This window comes from Thunnus albacares, chromosome 17 (genome assembly GCF_914725855.1).
Source record: "Thunnus albacares chromosome 17, fThuAlb1.1, whole genome shotgun sequence".
NCBI lineage: Eukaryota > Metazoa > Chordata > Actinopteri > Scombriformes > Scombridae > Thunnus > Thunnus albacares.
Window position 1 is genome coordinate 7,674,816 of NC_058122.1, and position 19,167 is coordinate 7,693,982.

The 19,167-nt window shown below is 40.8% G+C and overlaps 2 protein-coding genes across 3 annotated transcripts; one reads left to right on the forward strand and one right to left on the reverse strand.

Annotated features, from left to right (window-relative positions):
* The first annotated feature begins 6,170 nt into the window (after window positions 1-6,170).
* On the forward strand, window positions 6,171-11,759 carry LOC122966208 (epithelial membrane protein 2-like). 2 transcript variants are annotated; one of them, XM_044330229.1, is made up of 5 exons: window positions 6,171-6,432; window positions 8,193-8,275; window positions 9,007-9,115; window positions 10,044-10,184; window positions 10,330-11,759. In XM_044330229.1, the coding sequence occupies exons 2-5, from the start codon at window positions 8,198-8,200 to the stop codon at window positions 10,488-10,490; spliced, it is 489 nt and encodes a 162-aa protein (XP_044186164.1). In that variant the 5' UTR covers window positions 6,171-6,432; window positions 8,193-8,197; the 3' UTR covers window positions 10,491-11,759. The 2 variants fall into 2 exon arrangements, with proteins under 2 accessions (XP_044186164.1, XP_044186163.1); XM_044330228.1 differs by having other exon boundaries at window positions 6,181-6,432; window positions 8,188-8,275.
* Window positions 11,256-18,117, reverse strand: LOC122966205 (germ cell-specific gene 1-like protein). The gene is made up of 6 exons (XM_044330225.1): window positions 17,195-18,117; window positions 16,289-16,611; window positions 14,816-14,863; window positions 14,547-14,711; window positions 14,323-14,434; window positions 11,256-13,109 (listed from the first exon to the last, which is right to left on the reverse strand). Exons 2-6 carry the CDS (start codon window positions 16,584-16,586, stop codon window positions 12,626-12,628), a joined length of 1,107 nt encoding a protein of 368 aa, XP_044186160.1. The 5' UTR covers window positions 16,587-16,611; window positions 17,195-18,117; the 3' UTR covers window positions 11,256-12,625.
* Window positions 18,118-19,167: the final 1,050 nt, after the last annotated feature.

A 19,167-nucleotide genomic window follows, 5' to 3' on the forward strand; every position in this document is an offset into this window, starting at 1 on the left:
CAATTCTAGTAATGTAATTTATAATAATACATGGGGCCCATTTTGAGTATGTTTACTTTCGTTACTATAACTACACTTTGCTGACATTCTTGCTGAATACTTATGTACTTGAGTGAAATTTTTAAAGGACTTTTGTGACTTCTAATGCAGTATTTTTACATTCTTGTTCTGGTACTGAGGTAAAGGACATGAGAACAACTGCAAATTATAGTGTAGGCTGAAAGAGATACGAGGTGCATTTAAGGAATAGAAGTGATGTGTCCTGCTGCTCTGAATAACATGGGCTACATAGTGATGCTGAAAAATGATTTAAAAAAATCTTTAACACAACCTTTTCTGTCCACTAGAGGGTGGCACTGCATTGCACTAAGTCAGCAATTGGACGTTATTGTGTTGATGAGGTAGCCCTTAACTGATGGGTTCATGAAGACCTATCAATTAGTAATGCCCCGAATCTATCATCTATCTATCTGTCTATCTATTTATCTATCTATCTATCTATCTATCTACCTACCTATCTGTCTATCTGTCTATCTATCTGTCTATGTATCTATCCATCCATACATCTAGTTGGTTGTCTGGCTGTCTGTCTCTCTGTGAGAAAAGGATTTGACCTTTGCCCTCTTTTTAAATAATCTCCTCTCTGCCTGAACCTATCATCTGATTGACAGAAATAAGTCATAAGTCATGTTGGATGATTCATTTACTGCCTAACTCCTGTATATCATTTACATTCATTTGCATTTCATTGTTTAGTTTTTTAGACTTTACTGAAATTAATTTTGTGTTGCTTATGTTCTTCCCAAATGACTGCCATCTGTTCTGAACATAAAACATATATGTATATAATATAGGTTTAACGAGCTGTAGATGTTCCACCTGTTAATGAGGGAAAAAAAAGGTTCAAATATATTGTTTGCACTACTGTGACCAAACATTTTAGAAAAAAGATAACTGTTGGTCTGCTGCCAACTCCACCATCTGACAGTTAGTGACTCTGCCAAGCTGTGATCAGTCATCACGTTGTGGTCATGATGTTATCAACTGAGGACAGCCTGGAGGTTTTCTCACAGTAGTTCGCTTATCAAGGCTGCCTTTCCACCTCAACCTCAACGCCAGGTGAGAAGAATGTGGTGAGGGATCAGATGAAGCACGCAGTCGCACAGTTTGAATGATTTGAATAACTACACTTTATAAAGGCGGCTCTCAATCTGTGTGTGTGTGTGTGTGTGTGTGTGTGTGTGTGGCGGATGGGGGGGGGTGATCAGTTGATGATGGGCGCGGCAATGGGATGACTCATTTGGAGTTGCCTAGCTACAGCCAGGAGTTGTTTTCTTTAGACTCAGAGCGAGAGTACAGTACAGTATGCATGTCTGGATTTCATTGAGAGAGCGAGGCTATGTGGGGGCGGCATAAACGCAGGGGTGGCACTAAGCAGGAAACAGGAGGGGCACAAATGTTCCCAAAGAGGAGAAGAAATCACGTGAGGAGAAACTGGAGTTAAGTGTAGAAATGTCAGCAAAGGGGCGGGGGGGGGGACCACTCAGGGTGAGGAAGTGAATCAAGAATGAAAACCCCTGGCCAGTAACCATGGAAACAGGTTGGCTCGACTAAATATGAGGAATTCTTTTTTTATTGAATGTAAACGGTGGCTGGGGCACCGCAACTGACACAATACAATGTTCACCCCCTCTGGAAGCTGTCTTCAAAGAGTACAGTGGCTCCCATCTACTGTACAATATCCACCATGTCTGGCTCATAATAGACTCCTGAAGCTGCTCCTTTCTTATTTTCATTCAAACCACAGGCAGGCGGCCAATAGGGCACATGCAAATGCTTAGAGAGATGCCAAATTCTCTTAGCTACATGTTTAGCATACTCTTTGATGTCTTAATTTGATTTTGATTGCCCCTTCAGTCAAGTTTACCTCTGTCTGTCTCCTACATGGTTGTTTGCTCTCTTCTCTTCTCTTCTCTTCTCTTCTCTTCTCTTCTCTTCTCTTCTCTCCTCTCCTCTCCTCTCCTCTCCTCTCCTCTGAACATCTATTCACAGTAAGCAGGATATTCTATTTTAGGTCACAAATAATCCTGTATAATGTACACATACTGTACCATATAACTGATGCATTTTTTCAAACAACAAAAATCATAAAGACAACACCAAATTGAACCTTCATATATGCATGTTAAAAGAAATGTCCTTCGTTGCTGTGCATTTTCTTACTGATGGAGTGAGGCTGAGTTATTGTGCTGCTGAAGGCCACAACATGGACACACACTGAGGAGGTTACCATTTCTGGAAAATGAAACTGATGATCTGATGATCAATCCTGAGAAACAGAGAGAAAAAAAGGGGAAGGAAACTCTTCTCTAGCATGTGTGCCAATGTGTCCTTCCTTGGAAGATGATAAGTATGCAGTACACATGTACGATATGTGTTCGTGTCCCATTGTCTCCAGAGTTTGGGCTCATGTGTCACTACTTTTGGATACAGATAGGATGTGTGTGTGTCACTCCTTTGCTGACATGCCTATGCTGTAGCTTATCATCAAAACCAGCCCGGTGACACTCGGAAGCAAGGACGAGGGCGATGGTCGACTTTTCCATTTAGTCAACAGCCCAGGGTGAGGAGAGATTTCCAACACAAAGCTCCTGACACCCGGCCTTTGTGTTTGCTCTGCCTCAGTCAAAAGAACATACACATCCAAAGTCTTTGATATTACCCCGGCAAATCCTGTAAATATACACTCGGGCTGTTTTTATAATGGGAATTTAGAAATCTCAGGGCAGGGTGCAACATTGTGTAAGACGGAGAAGGAATGAGCGGAGTGAGACCGTCAACCACAGACAGAGAACTTTACTATTGTGTAAAGCAGCAGTGACTTGGCTGTGGTCAGGCTGACTCCCCTGGCACGTAGGCACCGCTCTGCTGGCTTTGTTTCCCACAGTCGTGTTGAAATACTCCCTCACAATAACACCTTCATTAAGGGATTTTGACATTACTCAACCAAAAATAGTGCTACAGGGCTTGTTTGTCTATTGGCTTCAAATTCTTATTTCGAGCATTGATTCTCTTTTTCAGGGCAATTTAACACGTGTCAAAGAGATCAATGTCTAACATTGCTAGCTTTAACAACCTTTAATTAAGAATGCAGGACTCCACAGTGCCAAGGTTTTAAGACCGAAGATGCGACGAGTAATCTATAATAGCGGAGTGCTTGTCCAAGATGTTTGAATTGCTAAATTACTGGAATTATCCTCATGACAGGCCACATGACTCATTTTCCGCAATGTAAAATGTCAACGTGTATAGTTCAGTTCTGTGTATTTCAGTGATTGTTGAATAGCAATTGCATTCAGCTGTTTAATGATCCCAAAGTGTACACTAAACTCCACACTGGAACTAATAGAACCACTCTGAACCAACCAACCCTGAGAAAGTATCATTATTAATACTTGTGCACACAACAATTGGCATCTCAGACAATATTGCAACTGTTCCAAGTGATCCTTTATGACTCTGGTTTTTCCAGTACTGATCAGTAAAAGCAGCATGACAAAGGGCTGATTGTTGAGCAAGCCATCCCGTTGGTTTTCTTCAGTAGTTCCGCGGGCATGTGATTTGTCGACTTGTGTTTGGAGCTAAAAAACGTGTTGTGGCTGAGCCACTGCCCCGCCCCCTGCTACATACAGCGGGTAGACAGTGGCACGGTCAACACCCACTACGTTTTTACTCTTAAAAAAATGATAGCTGACTGATGCATGACTCATGGCATTTCCTCTCTTGAAAATATACCAAGAACTGCTTGATTCTTGCATAACTTGAGTGGCAAAAAATAGTAGCATGCATACTGGTTTCAGTGAGTAACTGCTGGTGCACACATGTGGAACGGCTGGAGGGAGTGCCGTATCACGACAGTACAAACCTTGGCTCATCTCATGTGCAAGGTGGGATCAACACGCCCAGGACAGAATCAGGTTCAACCACATTTCATATTCTCGCCTGTTTTTTTTCCTCAGTATCTGGCTCTCGCTTCTGTTTTTCTGCACTCCGTATCATCTTCATATCAGATCGCATCTCACAGGGAGCTGTAGTTGCAGATTTTATTATTGTTTTTTTAAATTTCAAGCCAAATTGTACATTAACCTAGGTCAAGATATGAGCACATGCCCTGTCCTTACATGCATGGAGGGAGTAGTCAGGTGGAGCTGTTTGCATTGGTGACAGATTTTTGGCTAGAGGTGCAGGTTTTACAGAGATTAAACCTTATTATTCCAAACCAAATTTCAATGCGCCGACATTCTTTCCCATGGTGCCTGGGCGGGACATTTAGGATGTTAAACAGTGTAATCATGGTGTGACATCCAGAATTCAGACTGTTGAACGTGAATGGCTCATTCATGTCAGCCTTCTTAAATGATAAGATGAGTGGCATATTTTCTGTGGCTTCCATGGAGTTTGATAGTGTTGTCATGGAAATAAGTGATGTGCATAAGTCGTAGAAACCTGAAGTGTTACCATGGCAGAGGCATCGGTTTAGTTCAACACTTCAGCACTGGCTATGTTTATCATCCCAGCTCTCGGAGTCCCTTTGTCTACATATGAAAAAGGTTATTTTCCATGACAACCATATTAAAATACACACTGTTTTTCTTTTCTTTCACTTCTCAAAGTAGAAGTGCCTTTGTTTCATTCCCAGGGAAGATGTTAGACGATAGTGTTTTTGTACGTGTGTGTGTGTGTGTGTGGAACCTCATGACCTCAGTAGAATGTAGCCACACGAGTAGCCTTGCTCTAAACTCAAGCAGGCTCCTATATGAGGTCACTGTATTGGCAGGTAAATTATTTCTGAAGGCTGTTATTACCTTACTGGCTCATACCTGAGGCTGAGGGAGGCTGACATGATACTGACCAGGTACTCCGCCGCCTTTGAGTCAGACTTCTGTTGGCGTATCGAGATATTTATATACTCACCAGAAGCAAACCAGTGACGTCAGTCTTCCAGTCCACACCCAGAGTATTTTTTTCTGTCTCTATCTACTTGTCTACTATCTACTGAATTTCCTGCCTGAATTCTTTTTTTTAAATATCATTACTGAATGCCAAAAAATAGATATTTTCCCCTGTTTTTTTTTTAAAGTTAACATTTGCCCTTCCCCAAAACCATCACAACAGTCTTAAAATCAAACCACATCGTAAAAATATAACTGTGTCAAATCTAGTTAAAAAACATACAAAGATCCTCATATTTGAAGCTGATGTAAGACACCACTCTTTGACCTAGTTCTTTGACAATAACAGTATTTAGATAAAAATCAGCTTCTCCCCTCAGCGTGTCTTGTACTGTAAGGGACATTTTTGGACTATTAGATCTGGTTAGCAATGAGGCTGTGACATTTGCTCAGCTTGTCAGTTGAATTTCATCACATTCTGGCATCAATGAGCTCTATGACTAAGAAGCAAATGTTATTATGTGTTTTTTTTGCTATTATGTGAAGTGATACTAGCAAAAGTCTGAGATTCCCCCTCAAACTAAGTGAATGTGGCTGTACCTCATGTGATTTGTTAAAGAGGCAGATGACTGTGAGTCAGTGGGATCATTAAGACTATGTCAATCACCAGCAGCAAGGAAACAATGATGGTAATTAATGAACTTGCAGCACTGTGAAATGTCTTCAACACCCCCACCCCCCCCAATAAAATTCTCCTCTCACCACCTTCATGCCTTTCTATATCTTCCTCCCTCCTTCTTTTTCCCTCCTTCTTTCACACTCAAGCTATGACTTGCACTCAGTTGCCCCCACCTCTTTTCCATCGCAACCAACAACATTCCTTCATCCTGAAACTCCTTCCTCAGAAACAAAAGCGGGAAAAGAGAGAGGGCGGCGGATCAGGAAGAAACACTACACGTTTCTGCGCCTGTGTTTGACTGTTTGTTTATATATAGAGAACAGCAACGATGTGATTGTGATTTGGCCCGGGCTGCAGTCTGTCGCCATGGTAACACGCGTAGAATCATAGTCAATGCGCAATGTTATGGGAGTTCCCCCCTCAAACATCAGTGAGTCATTCGCTGTCCTCTGGGAGAAAATCACCACCATCAGCTGAGTGACAAATGCATGAGACACCGCCCCACAAAAGTTGAAATGTGGCTGGTTTGCCTTTGGATGTGTGTAAAGTAGGCAGGAAGAAAGAAGAGGGAGGGACAAGGAGACAAAGCAGTGGGTAGAGTAGGAGGGGAGACAGAAAGTGACTAACAGATTATGTGATAAAGGAAGCAAGAGGTTCAGGGGTGTGGACTTAAAAAGAGGGCAGGGTAAAAGTGGGCGGACGAGTAGATTCTAGTGTTTGTGCATTTAGACTCTGAGTCTGAAATTTGTATCCTAGAGAGCAGCAGGAATTAGACTTGAAGAGACAGACAGCCATCAAACAGTAAGTCAAAGATTCTTCATCTGCTTTTTGAATCCCTCAGTATTTATTAGTTCTCTATAGCCACTTCAAAATGTTTGAACTGTGGTATTTGAATAGGAGTTTTGCTTTAGTATATTGTTTTAATTTAAGAACAGTAAAGACAGGTGTGTGTATGTACCTCTCACTTACCTGTTCCTCTTCACAAGTAACTTTGCTATTGAATTACACTGTTTTAACTCCATTACTGGTCAGGGGTGGCTGCTTTTCAGATGTGTTTGGTTGTTGCAGCAGTTGTACTGAAGTTATAAGTTTGAATGTTTAATTTTGCAAAAGCACAGGACGACTTTCTTTCCCCATCAGAGCCTCAACCACATGTAATCCATTTTGTGTAATGGAAAAATTTTAGATACCCAGCGGAAACAGTTGACTCGTCTTGTTTTTAGGAGAGACACACTTTTGGAAGACATTTTTTCAAGTATTCCACAAGTGTGTGTTAAATTAAAGCTGCTTAACATTTAACTTCTATCACTGGTTTATTTATTTGTTTTCCACCCCAGAAGTTGTTCATTAAAGTTTTGTCATCTGGTAGGAGACAAAACTCTCTCTGTATTTGTGCTCTTAGTGCTTCAGGTAGAAATTACACATAGCAAATATTTACAAGTTAATTCTTTCATTTCATTGTCTCTGTTTAAAGCAGAAAGGTGTGGAGTGGTAGTAGTATCAAAGTGTCAGGCGTGGACACGTGTATCAGCGCCCGGCACTCCGTGTCTGTATATGTGTGTGGTTGCGTGTGAAGGAGAGGGAGCTGGTCCAGCCCTTGACCACTCCTTTACCGTGAAGAGAACCAGCACATTCCAGATGTCTTCCTCTGTTCACACCCAGTGCAGCGTCCATACTGGATACAGCCAAAGATAATTCACATACAAGTATAAAAGTATAAAAAATGATATCTCAGGGCAGAGCAACCTGTAGTGGGACTACTGAAGTAGGAGAATTGCAGTTACAGTAATGAAGCCTAAAGAACAGTGGAAGAAAGAGTTTTTTTAATTACTCCTAAGTAGTTTTGGGTCAAAGTGTGTGATTGAGTGTAGTAATGCAAACTAGCGGGATCAGGCGTGGGCCAGCTATAGGCGGGAGAATAGCAGGTATTCTCTACAGTTATTTTAAGGAGTGGCGGGTTTGTTGGAGGCACACAGACAAGCCCAAACTTATCTGCCTGCCGTGAACTTCCCTCCTTAACGCTCTCTTCCTCTCATTACCAACAGTATCTGTTTGCTTAGGGATAAATGGATTTTGTTTACTGATCTCTGCCTCCACAAACACACAGCAACACCTCCGCATTTGTCTCCTCTTTGATTCTCCATACAAACATCATCTTGCACTCTCATTCACACGCATTTCAGTGGCAGTGCTATAACTCAAAAGTAATTAGAAGTTGTGAAGCCACGCCCTGAGTTGGTGCCAGATTTTGAATGTGTTTATGAAGGTGTGTGTGTGTGTATGTGTGTGTGTGTGTGTATGTGTGTGTGTGTGTGTGTGTGTGTGTGTGTGTGTGTGTCGGTGCAGGTTTGGAGCTGTCATTAATGGCCAGATAAACCAGGCAGGAAGTGTGGAGCATTAGTTGTAGGTCGTATTTGATTCTTTAACTGTCTATTCAGTGTTTGTGTTCTTTTTGGTTGGAACTGAGCGACCCCTCCAGTTATAGTCATCCTGCATAATAAAGGGCGGAAAGTGGTGTAACAAGTTTTCTCATTGTGCCTCTGTGTCTCTCTCCAGTACAGTCATCATGCTGATTCTCCTCGCTGGCATCTTTGTCCTTCACATCACAAGCATCATCCTCCTTCTGGTGGCAACCATTGACAATGTAAGTATGAGTGTGATAGAATTTCACACGCGCACACACACACACACACAAATATACACGGCTACATTGCCTCCTTACAGCCTCAAGGCGTAATTGGCCCATCATAATCCTTAATGTCCTCCCTAGTTTGAGTGTTAAATGACAGCACCGAAGAGTTATGCACATGTTTATCATGACAGAGACTGAGTCAAGACTGATGAGTGATCAGCTGCTCATATCTCTTTCATCACTCAAGGTCTTCATTCCTTCTCTGTCAATGGTCCACTGTTCTTCTCAGGGCCACATTGTTGACATTTCTGGGTGACAGATGGGCCGGCCACCGTGTGGTCACGAGGTGCCACTGAGTACATCTGTGTGTGTGCATTTAAATTGCAGGCAAGGTGTCAGTCAGCTGGTGCACCTACACATATAGTACATGCACACATACATTTGTGAGATTCTTGCCTGTGTTGTAGTGAGTGTCGCATACCTGAGTAAGACTTGTGGAATGCCACAGTGACGGGCGGATGTGCATTTCTCACAGTCGTCCCTTTGCTTGCAGCTTCCCTCAAATACATTTCAGAGCACAGGGAGAATACACACTCTGGCTCTGCAGCTGTGTTTACTCCTACTCCCACTTTCTCTCCACTCTAGTATTGATTCATTGATTCGTCCATATTTATGCAGCCACTGCAAGAAAGTTGCAACATGATTTGAAATGTAAAACTATGTCTGTCTGCCTTGCTCCGCAGGCTTGGTGGATGACTAATGACATGGCCACCGATATTTGGGGCCGGTGGACATACATGAATGGGGTGTGGAACTACACTGATCTCCCCACAGGCTCACACTACCCACAAGGTAAGCCACACACACGTCAATCCTGCCAAGTTGTAGAGGAGGCACAACCTGTTTTCATCGATACAACACTCAAAGTCGTATTTACGTCACAATAAAACTGAATGAATTTCAGGAAGTGAAGGAGTGATTATCCCAGGTGTGCAAATTGTCTCACATGTCAGTTCAGAAAATGATCAACGCATAAGATTCAAATCTCCTGCAGGCATCCAGCAAAATCAAACGTTTCCCTGCATGTCTTTGATTTTCTGCCACACAGTGTCTTAGCATTCTTTGTACTTTCTTTATTCTAGACCTGTGCCTGAAATAATTGCCATTCATTAAAGACTTACAGCTTGACTTACAGATCTTTTTTTTTTAAAGTCAAGTGTTATCCTATACAAACATGTAGTGGCAGTCTCATTTCATAGTGTGTCCTCCCAGAACATGTAAATTAATCTGGGACTCACAATGGAAAAAATTAATGCAGCAGGCTTTGCAGTGATCCAAATATTTTTGTTTTTTTCATTGCAAAATAAAGACCAGTATAGCTCAAAGCTGCTATAAAACACACACACACACACAAATGTAAAGCAAAACTGATAGTAAAGATTTTGATGTTCACCTCCTGAGACTTTAGTATTGTGATGTATAGTGATGGGTATAGTTATAGGTATGGCAATAGTGATGGGTATTTCAAACTTGGGACTTCAAAACATACAAAAAGCAGTTTTATAATGGGCATGTTTTAAAATCCTAGAACATTTGGGGCGTTTGAACGCAACATTCCTGCCATTCAGCATTGCAACTGCCTAACCAGATGTTTGGTTTGGTCTCACTGAAACATTAGTGTTTCCTGGGTGTGTCACTATGATGTTTTGCACATATTTAGGGTACCCCCCAATTACACAGCATTTTCATTGTGTTACTCTCTCTCTGGCTCCCCCTGCAGATTACCTCCAGGCAGTGCAGGCCAGCTCAGTGCTAGCTTGTATATTCTCCATCCTGGGCATCTTTGTGTTTGTGGCTCAGCTCTTCACCCTGGAGAAAGGACAGAGGTTCACCATCACTGGCATCTTTCAGTTCCTTGCCTGTGAGTATTTTTTATCTACCTAATTTTGATTTGTTATCCTGACAGTTCTTTCTTTGTTTTTTGATATGTATCTTCACTAATTTTCATTGCTCTCTTTTTAAATCACCTACTGCCCTCACTGATGTCCATGTTTTCTTCACTCCAGGTCTTTGCATCATGATCGCAGCCTCCATCTACACAGACCGCTTCCACACCAATGAGCAGTTTGGCTGGTATGGTCACAGCTTCGTCCTGGCGTGGATCTCTTTTGCCTTCACGTTCATTTCCTCCATCATTTACTTTGTGCTACGCAAGAAGACTGCATGAGAAGAACACTAGAGCTAGCTCAAACCAGCCCAAAATCTTTGGCTGGATCTACTCTTTTCAGTGAAAATCTGGTTTTAGTTACCAAGTGATATGTGGCAGATTCCAGAGGGGTTAGTGTTTATATTTGTCTGTTTTTGATATCAGTGAAATCAGATTTGAGCTGCTAGAGTATATTCAGCTATAGATATAGCAGCCCTGTTGATCCTCTCAAATACATATTGGTGTTTAATTGAGTCTGCTGCTGTCTGACAGTCAGAGTTTCACATTTTGTGGAGTGTCTTGGTTATTTCTGCGGTAAAGGGCAAGCTCAATAAATCACAGCTGTATTTGAGTGGAATGTTACTTTCAACTCAGAGTTTGGGTTGGACTTCCAGAAGGCATCTAAGGATAAAGAATATTTTTGTCATTAACGGGACAAAAAAATGCCGTAATGCTTGAAAGATGCCACAATAAATTAAGATCTATCAATAGTTCTGACTTATAACAGAAGCAGATTGAAGAGTAAAATCTGTGGTCTTTATTTTTTTGTATTGTATATTTACATATAGATATGAGGATATGTTGGATAAAAAGGGGCGAGTTTATTATTTTAGTTTTTCATTATTTTATTGTTAGTTCATCAACTTTATTTCTCATACCAGCTCTGGTCTTACTTTATGTTACATGTCACTAATGAAACAGAGTGTAACGACAATGTGATTACATCAATGAAGTCTTAAACATCTAAAAAAATCTATTCATATGTGACATTTTTGCAGATTTGTGTGTAATCTAATGATAAGACTATGCAATGATACAAAGTTTAAAATTAATAATAAAATACAGTTGAGTTTGTTTTGTAATTATTTGAGATTAGGAAGATTAGTGTAAAAATACAATACCAAATCATTTACTATATACAGTACAATGGCTCTCAGCCCAGGAACATTATTTCATTGATAGTTTTTTAAATAGATCAGAGTGATTAAACCTAAAGTAGTAAGAATTAAAATAAATTTCAGTGATGACCATTTTGAGTTACACTCACCTAGTATGTATGAAATACATAATATAACTCACCCTCACAACCTTTCATATACTTTCAGTCTTTGTCAAACCAGCACCGTCGTCATATGCTGTGACAGAAAGGAAGCTGTCTTGACTCATAAAGCCTGAGATATGACGTGTAAATATGCTTTGTATGTCTAATGCTGTTTTATTTTTGCCAATGTTATTACTCATCATGGATGACAATGATTTTTACAATATTAAAACTTGATTTTAAACTAATTATTGAAGTTTTTTTTAAAATTTCTTCTCCATTTGTCATGATCAGGTGTAAGGAGTAGTGGTAAATTATGTTTTATTGGTTGTTTTGTTCGAACGATTCATTCATTTGATTCATTCATGAATCGTTTCATTTGAGGCTTGCAGACAAAAAGAAGTGAAATGTTTCAAACAGCCAGCAGTCTGATTATCAAATTTATTTAATATGAATTTTGTACATTAGCCAAAACAAGACATCTACTTTTTAAACTATGAATTTGCAAATTGTGTCTATATACACAAACTAAAATGTTAGTTTTCTAGCCGCGCTAGCAGCATGGCTCCAGGGTGGCAATGCCTGTCAGTTTAGCACTAGTCCAGACTGAAATATCTCAACAACTACTAGATGGATTGCATCATATCATCATCTAGCGGCATCAAAATGTTGTGTCCAATACTATTGACATTCTCATTAGGCTCAGCTGTACTTTGTGTTTAATACAAGTTAGCTAATATTATCATGCTAATATTCTAAACTAAATGTATACCTGCTGTAAATCAACATGCTGGCTTTATCAGTTTGAGCATGTTGCAATGCTGATGTTAGTATTAAGCTCAAAGAACCACTGTCCTAATAGAGCTGCTAGCATGGCTGTAGACTCTTAGTCCTAAATAACACAGTGGCTGTCTTGATCATCTTGAGGCTTAAAAATCATTAATGAGCAGGTCTCTTTACATCTATATGTTCCTTCTTTAGAGTGATCATGATCATAGCTAATAACCTGAATTCACTGGGTCATTGGACTGTTGACTGTAAATTCAGAGCACATGATAAGGCCATTACAAACAAACTGCACAGGTCCTCTGCTCATGGAAACACTTCAGTCTGTTCAAAGTGGGCTGTAGTCCTCCTCTGGCTCATAATGGGGGGACATGTGCCCCTGGTGTCCCGGCAGGGGTATGTGGATGGAGATGGACCGGGCGTGCGAGGGAGATGGAGAAGGGAGGGACAGGCGGTGAAATGGGGATGCAGGCGCAGGGTGGGAGGGGTGAGCAGGGAAGGAGTCAGAGTGGGGGAGAGGAAGGGAGTGGGAGTGTGTGAGCCTCGGAGTGGAGGGTGGTAACGCAGCTGACGGGGGCTCGTAGTAGGGTGACAAATGGGAGATCTGGGGGGGGGACTGTGGACAGGCCAGGGTGATGGCTGGGTTCGGGGGGGTGTAATAAGGAGCTGGTGGCAGAAGCCCCATGAAGTTAAAGCTGCAGCGGTTGAGGCTGGAGTTACGCCGGGGTCCCACCATCAGCACCTTCTTTGTGTAGTTGTTCAGAGTGGAGACCCCGGCTGACATGCAGACAGTGAAGGCAAGCCAGGCCACGCTGATGGAGACAGACAAGGAGACAAACAGGGAGGGGGTCACAAACATGCGCTCTGCTTGTGATTTTGTGTTAAAATACTATACCTGTGCTCAAGGTGCGTACATGTGTACGACCAAGTATATACTGAGTCCACTCAAACTTTGACTTAAAGATCCCCTCTAGTCATGTTTTAAGACATAAAAATCCTCTGCATGGAATAATAAATTGTGTCTAATATGGTTTTTCCACAAAAAAATTTCAATTATCTTATTAAAATTACATCTACTCCTTCTCCCTCATTGGAAAATCCAGAATCTATGAATATGCAAAGACTGTTCATTTCAAAAGTTTAACAGCTGGACACAAGATGTTTCTACTTCACTGTAAAGTCCATTCTCAGTGTTTGTGGACTGGAGGCTTCAAGTTTCCACATCACACTTGTGTAAGTTGTATACTGGACCACGATTGGCTCCAAATTAATTGTGATGTCACAAATCATGATCATGGGTACACATATTAAACTTAATTTTCCATATTAGCAGCACACAGCACAGAGAAACTTCCACTATTCAGCAGATAAATCTGAAAACAGCCCTCTAGTGTCAAACTCTGCACAGTGAAGCTCAAACATCCAACAGAAGAAATTTTTGATTGGAGGGGGACTTGAATGGAAAAGGCAACATCTTGGAAAACTGGAAAAGCTTGATTTTCTGGTGTGGTCCCCCTGATCTGAAAGTAACAGTGGAGTGTTGACATCTGTGTTAGTCATGGATGGAAGTTTTTGTGGTGAAAAAGCACCATTGGTATTTTAAATGGGCTATGATGCTACAAGGAATGTCTTCCGATCAGCAAAGGGGTCATAGCCAAATCGGATAAGACCCGCTGACTGGGAGAGTGAAGAGATCTTGGGGACTTTGGCAGGAAAAAGTTTGTGAATTTTCATGTCATCATTTTAATTCACAATGAATTAGTAGTCAGTAAAGGACTCAGCAGAAAGACATGAAAACATAAATCTTTCTGCTAAACCACTGGGAATGATAATAATAGGAATGAACAATTAGTTTTTATTTTTTGCTTTGCAAGTAAATGCACAACCAAAACCCTCAGTACACAATGAAAGGGGACATCTAGCTGGACTAAGGATCTCAGTATGCTTGGATCCTTAACTCAGTGCAGTTTCAATCAGGCACCATGTGTATTTGATTTGAGTGTAAAGCATGTTTAATGAACTCACTAAAACGCCCAGGAGTAGCCGTAACTGTGAGGCTTGAAGTCTTCTGGTCCCATTGAGACAGTGATCTGAAACACCTGCATGAACATCATGTGACCCACCATCCCAAGCAGACCTGTGAAGACAAAAGGAGTGACAATTATTAGCTGAATAATTGAAATGAAATGGAGTTTACCACTGCTTATTTTATGTTGTTATCTATGAGTATGAGATTAAAATCGCTGTACCTCCCAGGACGGTGAAGACGGCAGCAAAAGCGTTGAGCATCTGGCCCCAGCGCTGTGTGGACGGACAACAGGCCCTGATGCACAACTGCACAGACAGCAGTATGCAACTGATTAACAGCAGTCCGATATACATGAGCTCCAATGATAGCGAGAACCACATCATTGCTGTTGAAAAGACAACAAAGACAGCACGAAGGGTTACAAATGATCAATCAGTCAAGAGCAAAGCTGTCCACAAAATTGCAAGCAAAGGCAATGAATCCATCTACCTTTTTCAGATCCTGGAGTCAAAGTATGAAACCCTCGACACTTCTCCTCTAAAAAGACAAAATGTAAATGAAGTTATACAATCATTAAGAGTAAATTAGCATCATATTAACCAATAGTTTGGCTATTTACATTGGAAATCCTTCAGTTACAGCAGTGATATTTCACTGAATATTCTTTTTGCATTGCAGTATCATCTCTCCATTCCAGAGCAGCTGGGTATCACAAATCCTCCAGCCTGTACATATACAGCACATTTAAATGCACACTACAATCTAATTGCTGTGTGAATAACCAGATTGAGGTGACAGTTTGCATAAATTGTTTACATGGTTTGAAATAACCCGATAGGAGATTATAAGATTTGTTTGCCATAAATCTGGAAGGATGGGTCCTGCAGGAGAAATCTTAGTAGCGCCACAAAATGAGACTTTGTCTTGATTTTTATTTTATTTTGACACATTCATTTCAACAAAAAAATCTTTTCATTTTCACCCCACAAATGCGTTTTTCCACCACTGCTAGCAAGCCATTCACGACTTCTCCTGACTCTTTAGCAGGGGTAGATTAGGAGTGACAAATCCAACTCCACATTGGCATTTGCTTTCACCACTGGCAACAATTATGTACCAAACTATTAATTACAAAATGCCTTCCGATTTATATAATTGACCACACAAGTCAGTTGCGTTTCGGCTGAGCTGACAGTATCATTCAGACTCAAACCTTAAAATCAGTTGCAAATGAGACGGTGAAAACCCAGCCGATGTTTGTGAAACCGATTAACCTTTCTCTCTGCGGTTTCTAATCCATAATTGAGTCATGCTGTTGAAGTCTAAATCTCTGTGAGCGGAGACACACACTGATGATAATCCTCTTTGGGCTCAGCACATACCCACACACACCCACACACTCACACACACACTCAAAAACACAAACACACAAATACAAATTAACACACCCGAGACCTAAATTCATACTATCACCTTGGATTTCCTCCTTTCTGATAACCTATTTCATTGTCTGTCGCACTAGTGCCACAGTTATAATAGTTTACTTCACTTCACTTTTCTGTGTGAATCCTCATCTCACCTTCAGAATATCCTCTTCCACACACACATAACCTGATAAGCACATATGGCCAGGGGCAAGCTTTTGAAATCCCTTACAATTACACAGATAAACATGGTATACTGTAAACATGGCTTCATGTATTACTGAGTTCGGTTTAGATTTCTTTGTTCAAATACAGTGTTCTCTCATTTATTGATTTTTCTTTATCTGCTTAATCCTTTTCAGGGTCACTGGTGACATGTCCGGACTTCTTTTTGTTTGAAAGAAACAGAACATTTTTTTGTGTTTGATCTTCTTTTGCGATCAGTGAGGAATTTTCAGCTGACTGGACAGGGAATTTATTTTCTGTTACATTTTAGGCACAACTGAACACTCCTAAAAAAAAAAATCCCTACTCTCACCCCATGCGTCCTTGTAGATGTTCTCCTCACAGGTGATAAACAGGCCGGTATGGAAGATGGGGAAGATAAAGCGGTCATCGCCCGTCTCCCAGGAGATCTGGATGTCAGAGGAGTTGGACAGGCCGGGAACGGGGACACAGTTGCTTTGCTTGACAGGCGAACACAGCGGCTTGGGCACCTTCTGTTTACCAACGCACCAGTAGGAGGACATGATGGCTGTGCCACCCAGGAAGAGAGACAAGACCGTCTGAATAAAGGAAAGGGGAGGGGAACGCATCTGCTGCACGAATGCCATCATGCTGGGGTTAAATGAGATGCTCGAGCTGGTGGAGGAATGAGAAAGGAGAGTAGGGTCGAATAAGTGAGACGTAAAGATGTGAATATTGAGAGTGGTTAAATATTCAAACTCTTAACAGCAATGTTAAAGGGAGGTTATGGGTTACTTCAATTAAAATACAAAAAGCAACATGTCAGCACTGTATGTTAAATATCTAATAAGAGAGTGAGAGCATCTTTTTCATTGTTAATCTGCTTGAATTTAGGTACGCCACCCTTGCATGTCACTAAAAATATAACCACGGTGTTAGTTTCCAAGGAAAAGCAGCTCTGCCCATTTGCCTGAGATGACTAGTAAGCTGTTTGAAAAGGGGAAAGTGTGGGGGAGCCGGTGGTTTTACATGACTGATCACATTTATAGAATGAAAAGAAGTGTGACAGGAAATCAGCACACTACTGGTAATTGGTAGGAAGACAGACAGCTGAATAGTTCAATACAATAAATAAATAAAATTGCCGTCACCATGGAACCTCTCCAGGAGACAGATACTCAAACCAATACCTCTTAGCACTTGACGTCAAGCAGTGATATAAATTTGAGCAAAGAGAGAGAGAGAAAAAAGCACTCACCTCCTTCAGCCTCTTTTACTTCTTACTTTGTCCTCAGTTCCTCTTTGAGTAAGTGAAAGACACATACTCCTTTACCCGTCTGCTCTCCCTTTCACTCGTCATCAGATAGTGAGAGTGATGGAGGATTTTGGCCGTCAAGCTGACCTCTGCGAGCAGTGTGACTGTCAGTCTTTATGAACCGACCCAGTGCAACTGTGAGCCACACACACACATACACACACACTCCTCTTTTTTAATCCATCCATATAAATCCAAAACAGACAACTCTGTCTCTATTCCATCTGTTTTCATTTTGATTCCTAGACTCATTTTGATCTATTTCATTCATCTCTCCTCCTCTTATCGGCCCCTCTTCAACCGCTCCTCTAAAGCACGCAGCACTTTGTTGTGATCTGAAAATCAACATGACCTTGAAATAGTGAATATACACTTTAAGGTAGATACACAGTATTAGCCGCATGTACAATATTGCTTTGCAGTACCATATGTTTGCACCAATTTTAAGTGACAGCTACGTGTTTGACTCTGAGAGGTGGTGACTCCACAAGAGGCGGCTCTAAGGGTGGATTATTTAATAGCCGCAGTCAACCACAATTACTTGACCGCAAAGGTTTTATGTTGTTGCCAGAGGAGGATAATGTGCCACTGAAAAAGACATTATATCCTTAACCAGTGGTTGCCAACCTTTTCTGTGTGACACACAGTAAATTACCTCCACAGCCCCTTACAGATGAATGATGTTTAACATTGTTAATTATATATAATTGTAGCTTATACTGTCATAATAACTTAATAATTTAACTGCCAATATCTGTTTGGTCAAGTTTGCATTCATATTACTACCAGCTGGACATTTCAATCATTTATTCATTACTTTTAGCTAACCATTTCAACTGTTTATCCATGACTTTTAGCTAACCATTTCAACTGTTTATCCATTACTTCTAGCTAACCATTTCAACTGTTTATCCATGACTTTTAGCTAACCATTTCAACTGTTTATCCATTACTTTTAGCTAACCATTTCAACTGTTTATCCATGACTTCTAGCTAACCATTTCAACTGTTTGTCCATTACCTCTACTCTACTATTTATTGCACTTTTAGCTATTTGGACCATTTATTTTTAGCTAACTACTTCAACCATTTACTTTTAGCCAACTGTGTGAACTGTTTATTCATTACTTTTGGCAAACAGTTTCATCCTCTCTGCTCATTTGCTAACTAAGCTAGTTCTTCGGGTGTTACAGCTGGCTCAATATGTGGATAGCATTCTTTAATCAAATTGTAACCTCTATTTTTCTTTTTGAATTGAGCGCCACAATCTTTTCAGTTACCCCCAGCTGGCAACTGCAGAGGTACCCACAGGGGCACACGTACTCCTGGTTAGGAATCACTGTCTTAACCATGACAGCAAAAATAAATCTTAGTTCATATTATGGAGCCAACATTGTTTCATCTATGACAAAGAAAAACGTAATGCAGAAATTTAAAACCTATCATGCAAATGCTGCCAAAAATAGAAGATTTTGCTTTCATCTTTCATGATCATTGCATATTTAACCTGTATATCAACTTTTAAGGTAACTTTTAAGATAACTCAGACATTCAAGGTATTTGATAATATTCAACTATTTTATTTTTACTTTTAGGCTGCTCTACTTTCTTTAAGTCAACATCTTCACGGTGTGACTTTGTTTCAGATGCAGATTGACAGAATCCTTGAGGTGGTACAATGTTTTCCAGACTAACTAAATGCACTCATAATCTGTCTAAAGACAGTCTGAAAGAGTCAGAATGGGGTTAAGCACTCCCCTCAAACGCCTCCCTGCAAAGACAGGAAGAAGAAGCACGGGAGCGAGGAAGTCTGTGTGTGTATGCAACAGAAATAGAGACAGAGATTATTTATGTGCATATGTGTGATAGAAAGATGATTGAGGATACATCTGCAATAAAAGCAAAAAGAAATTCGG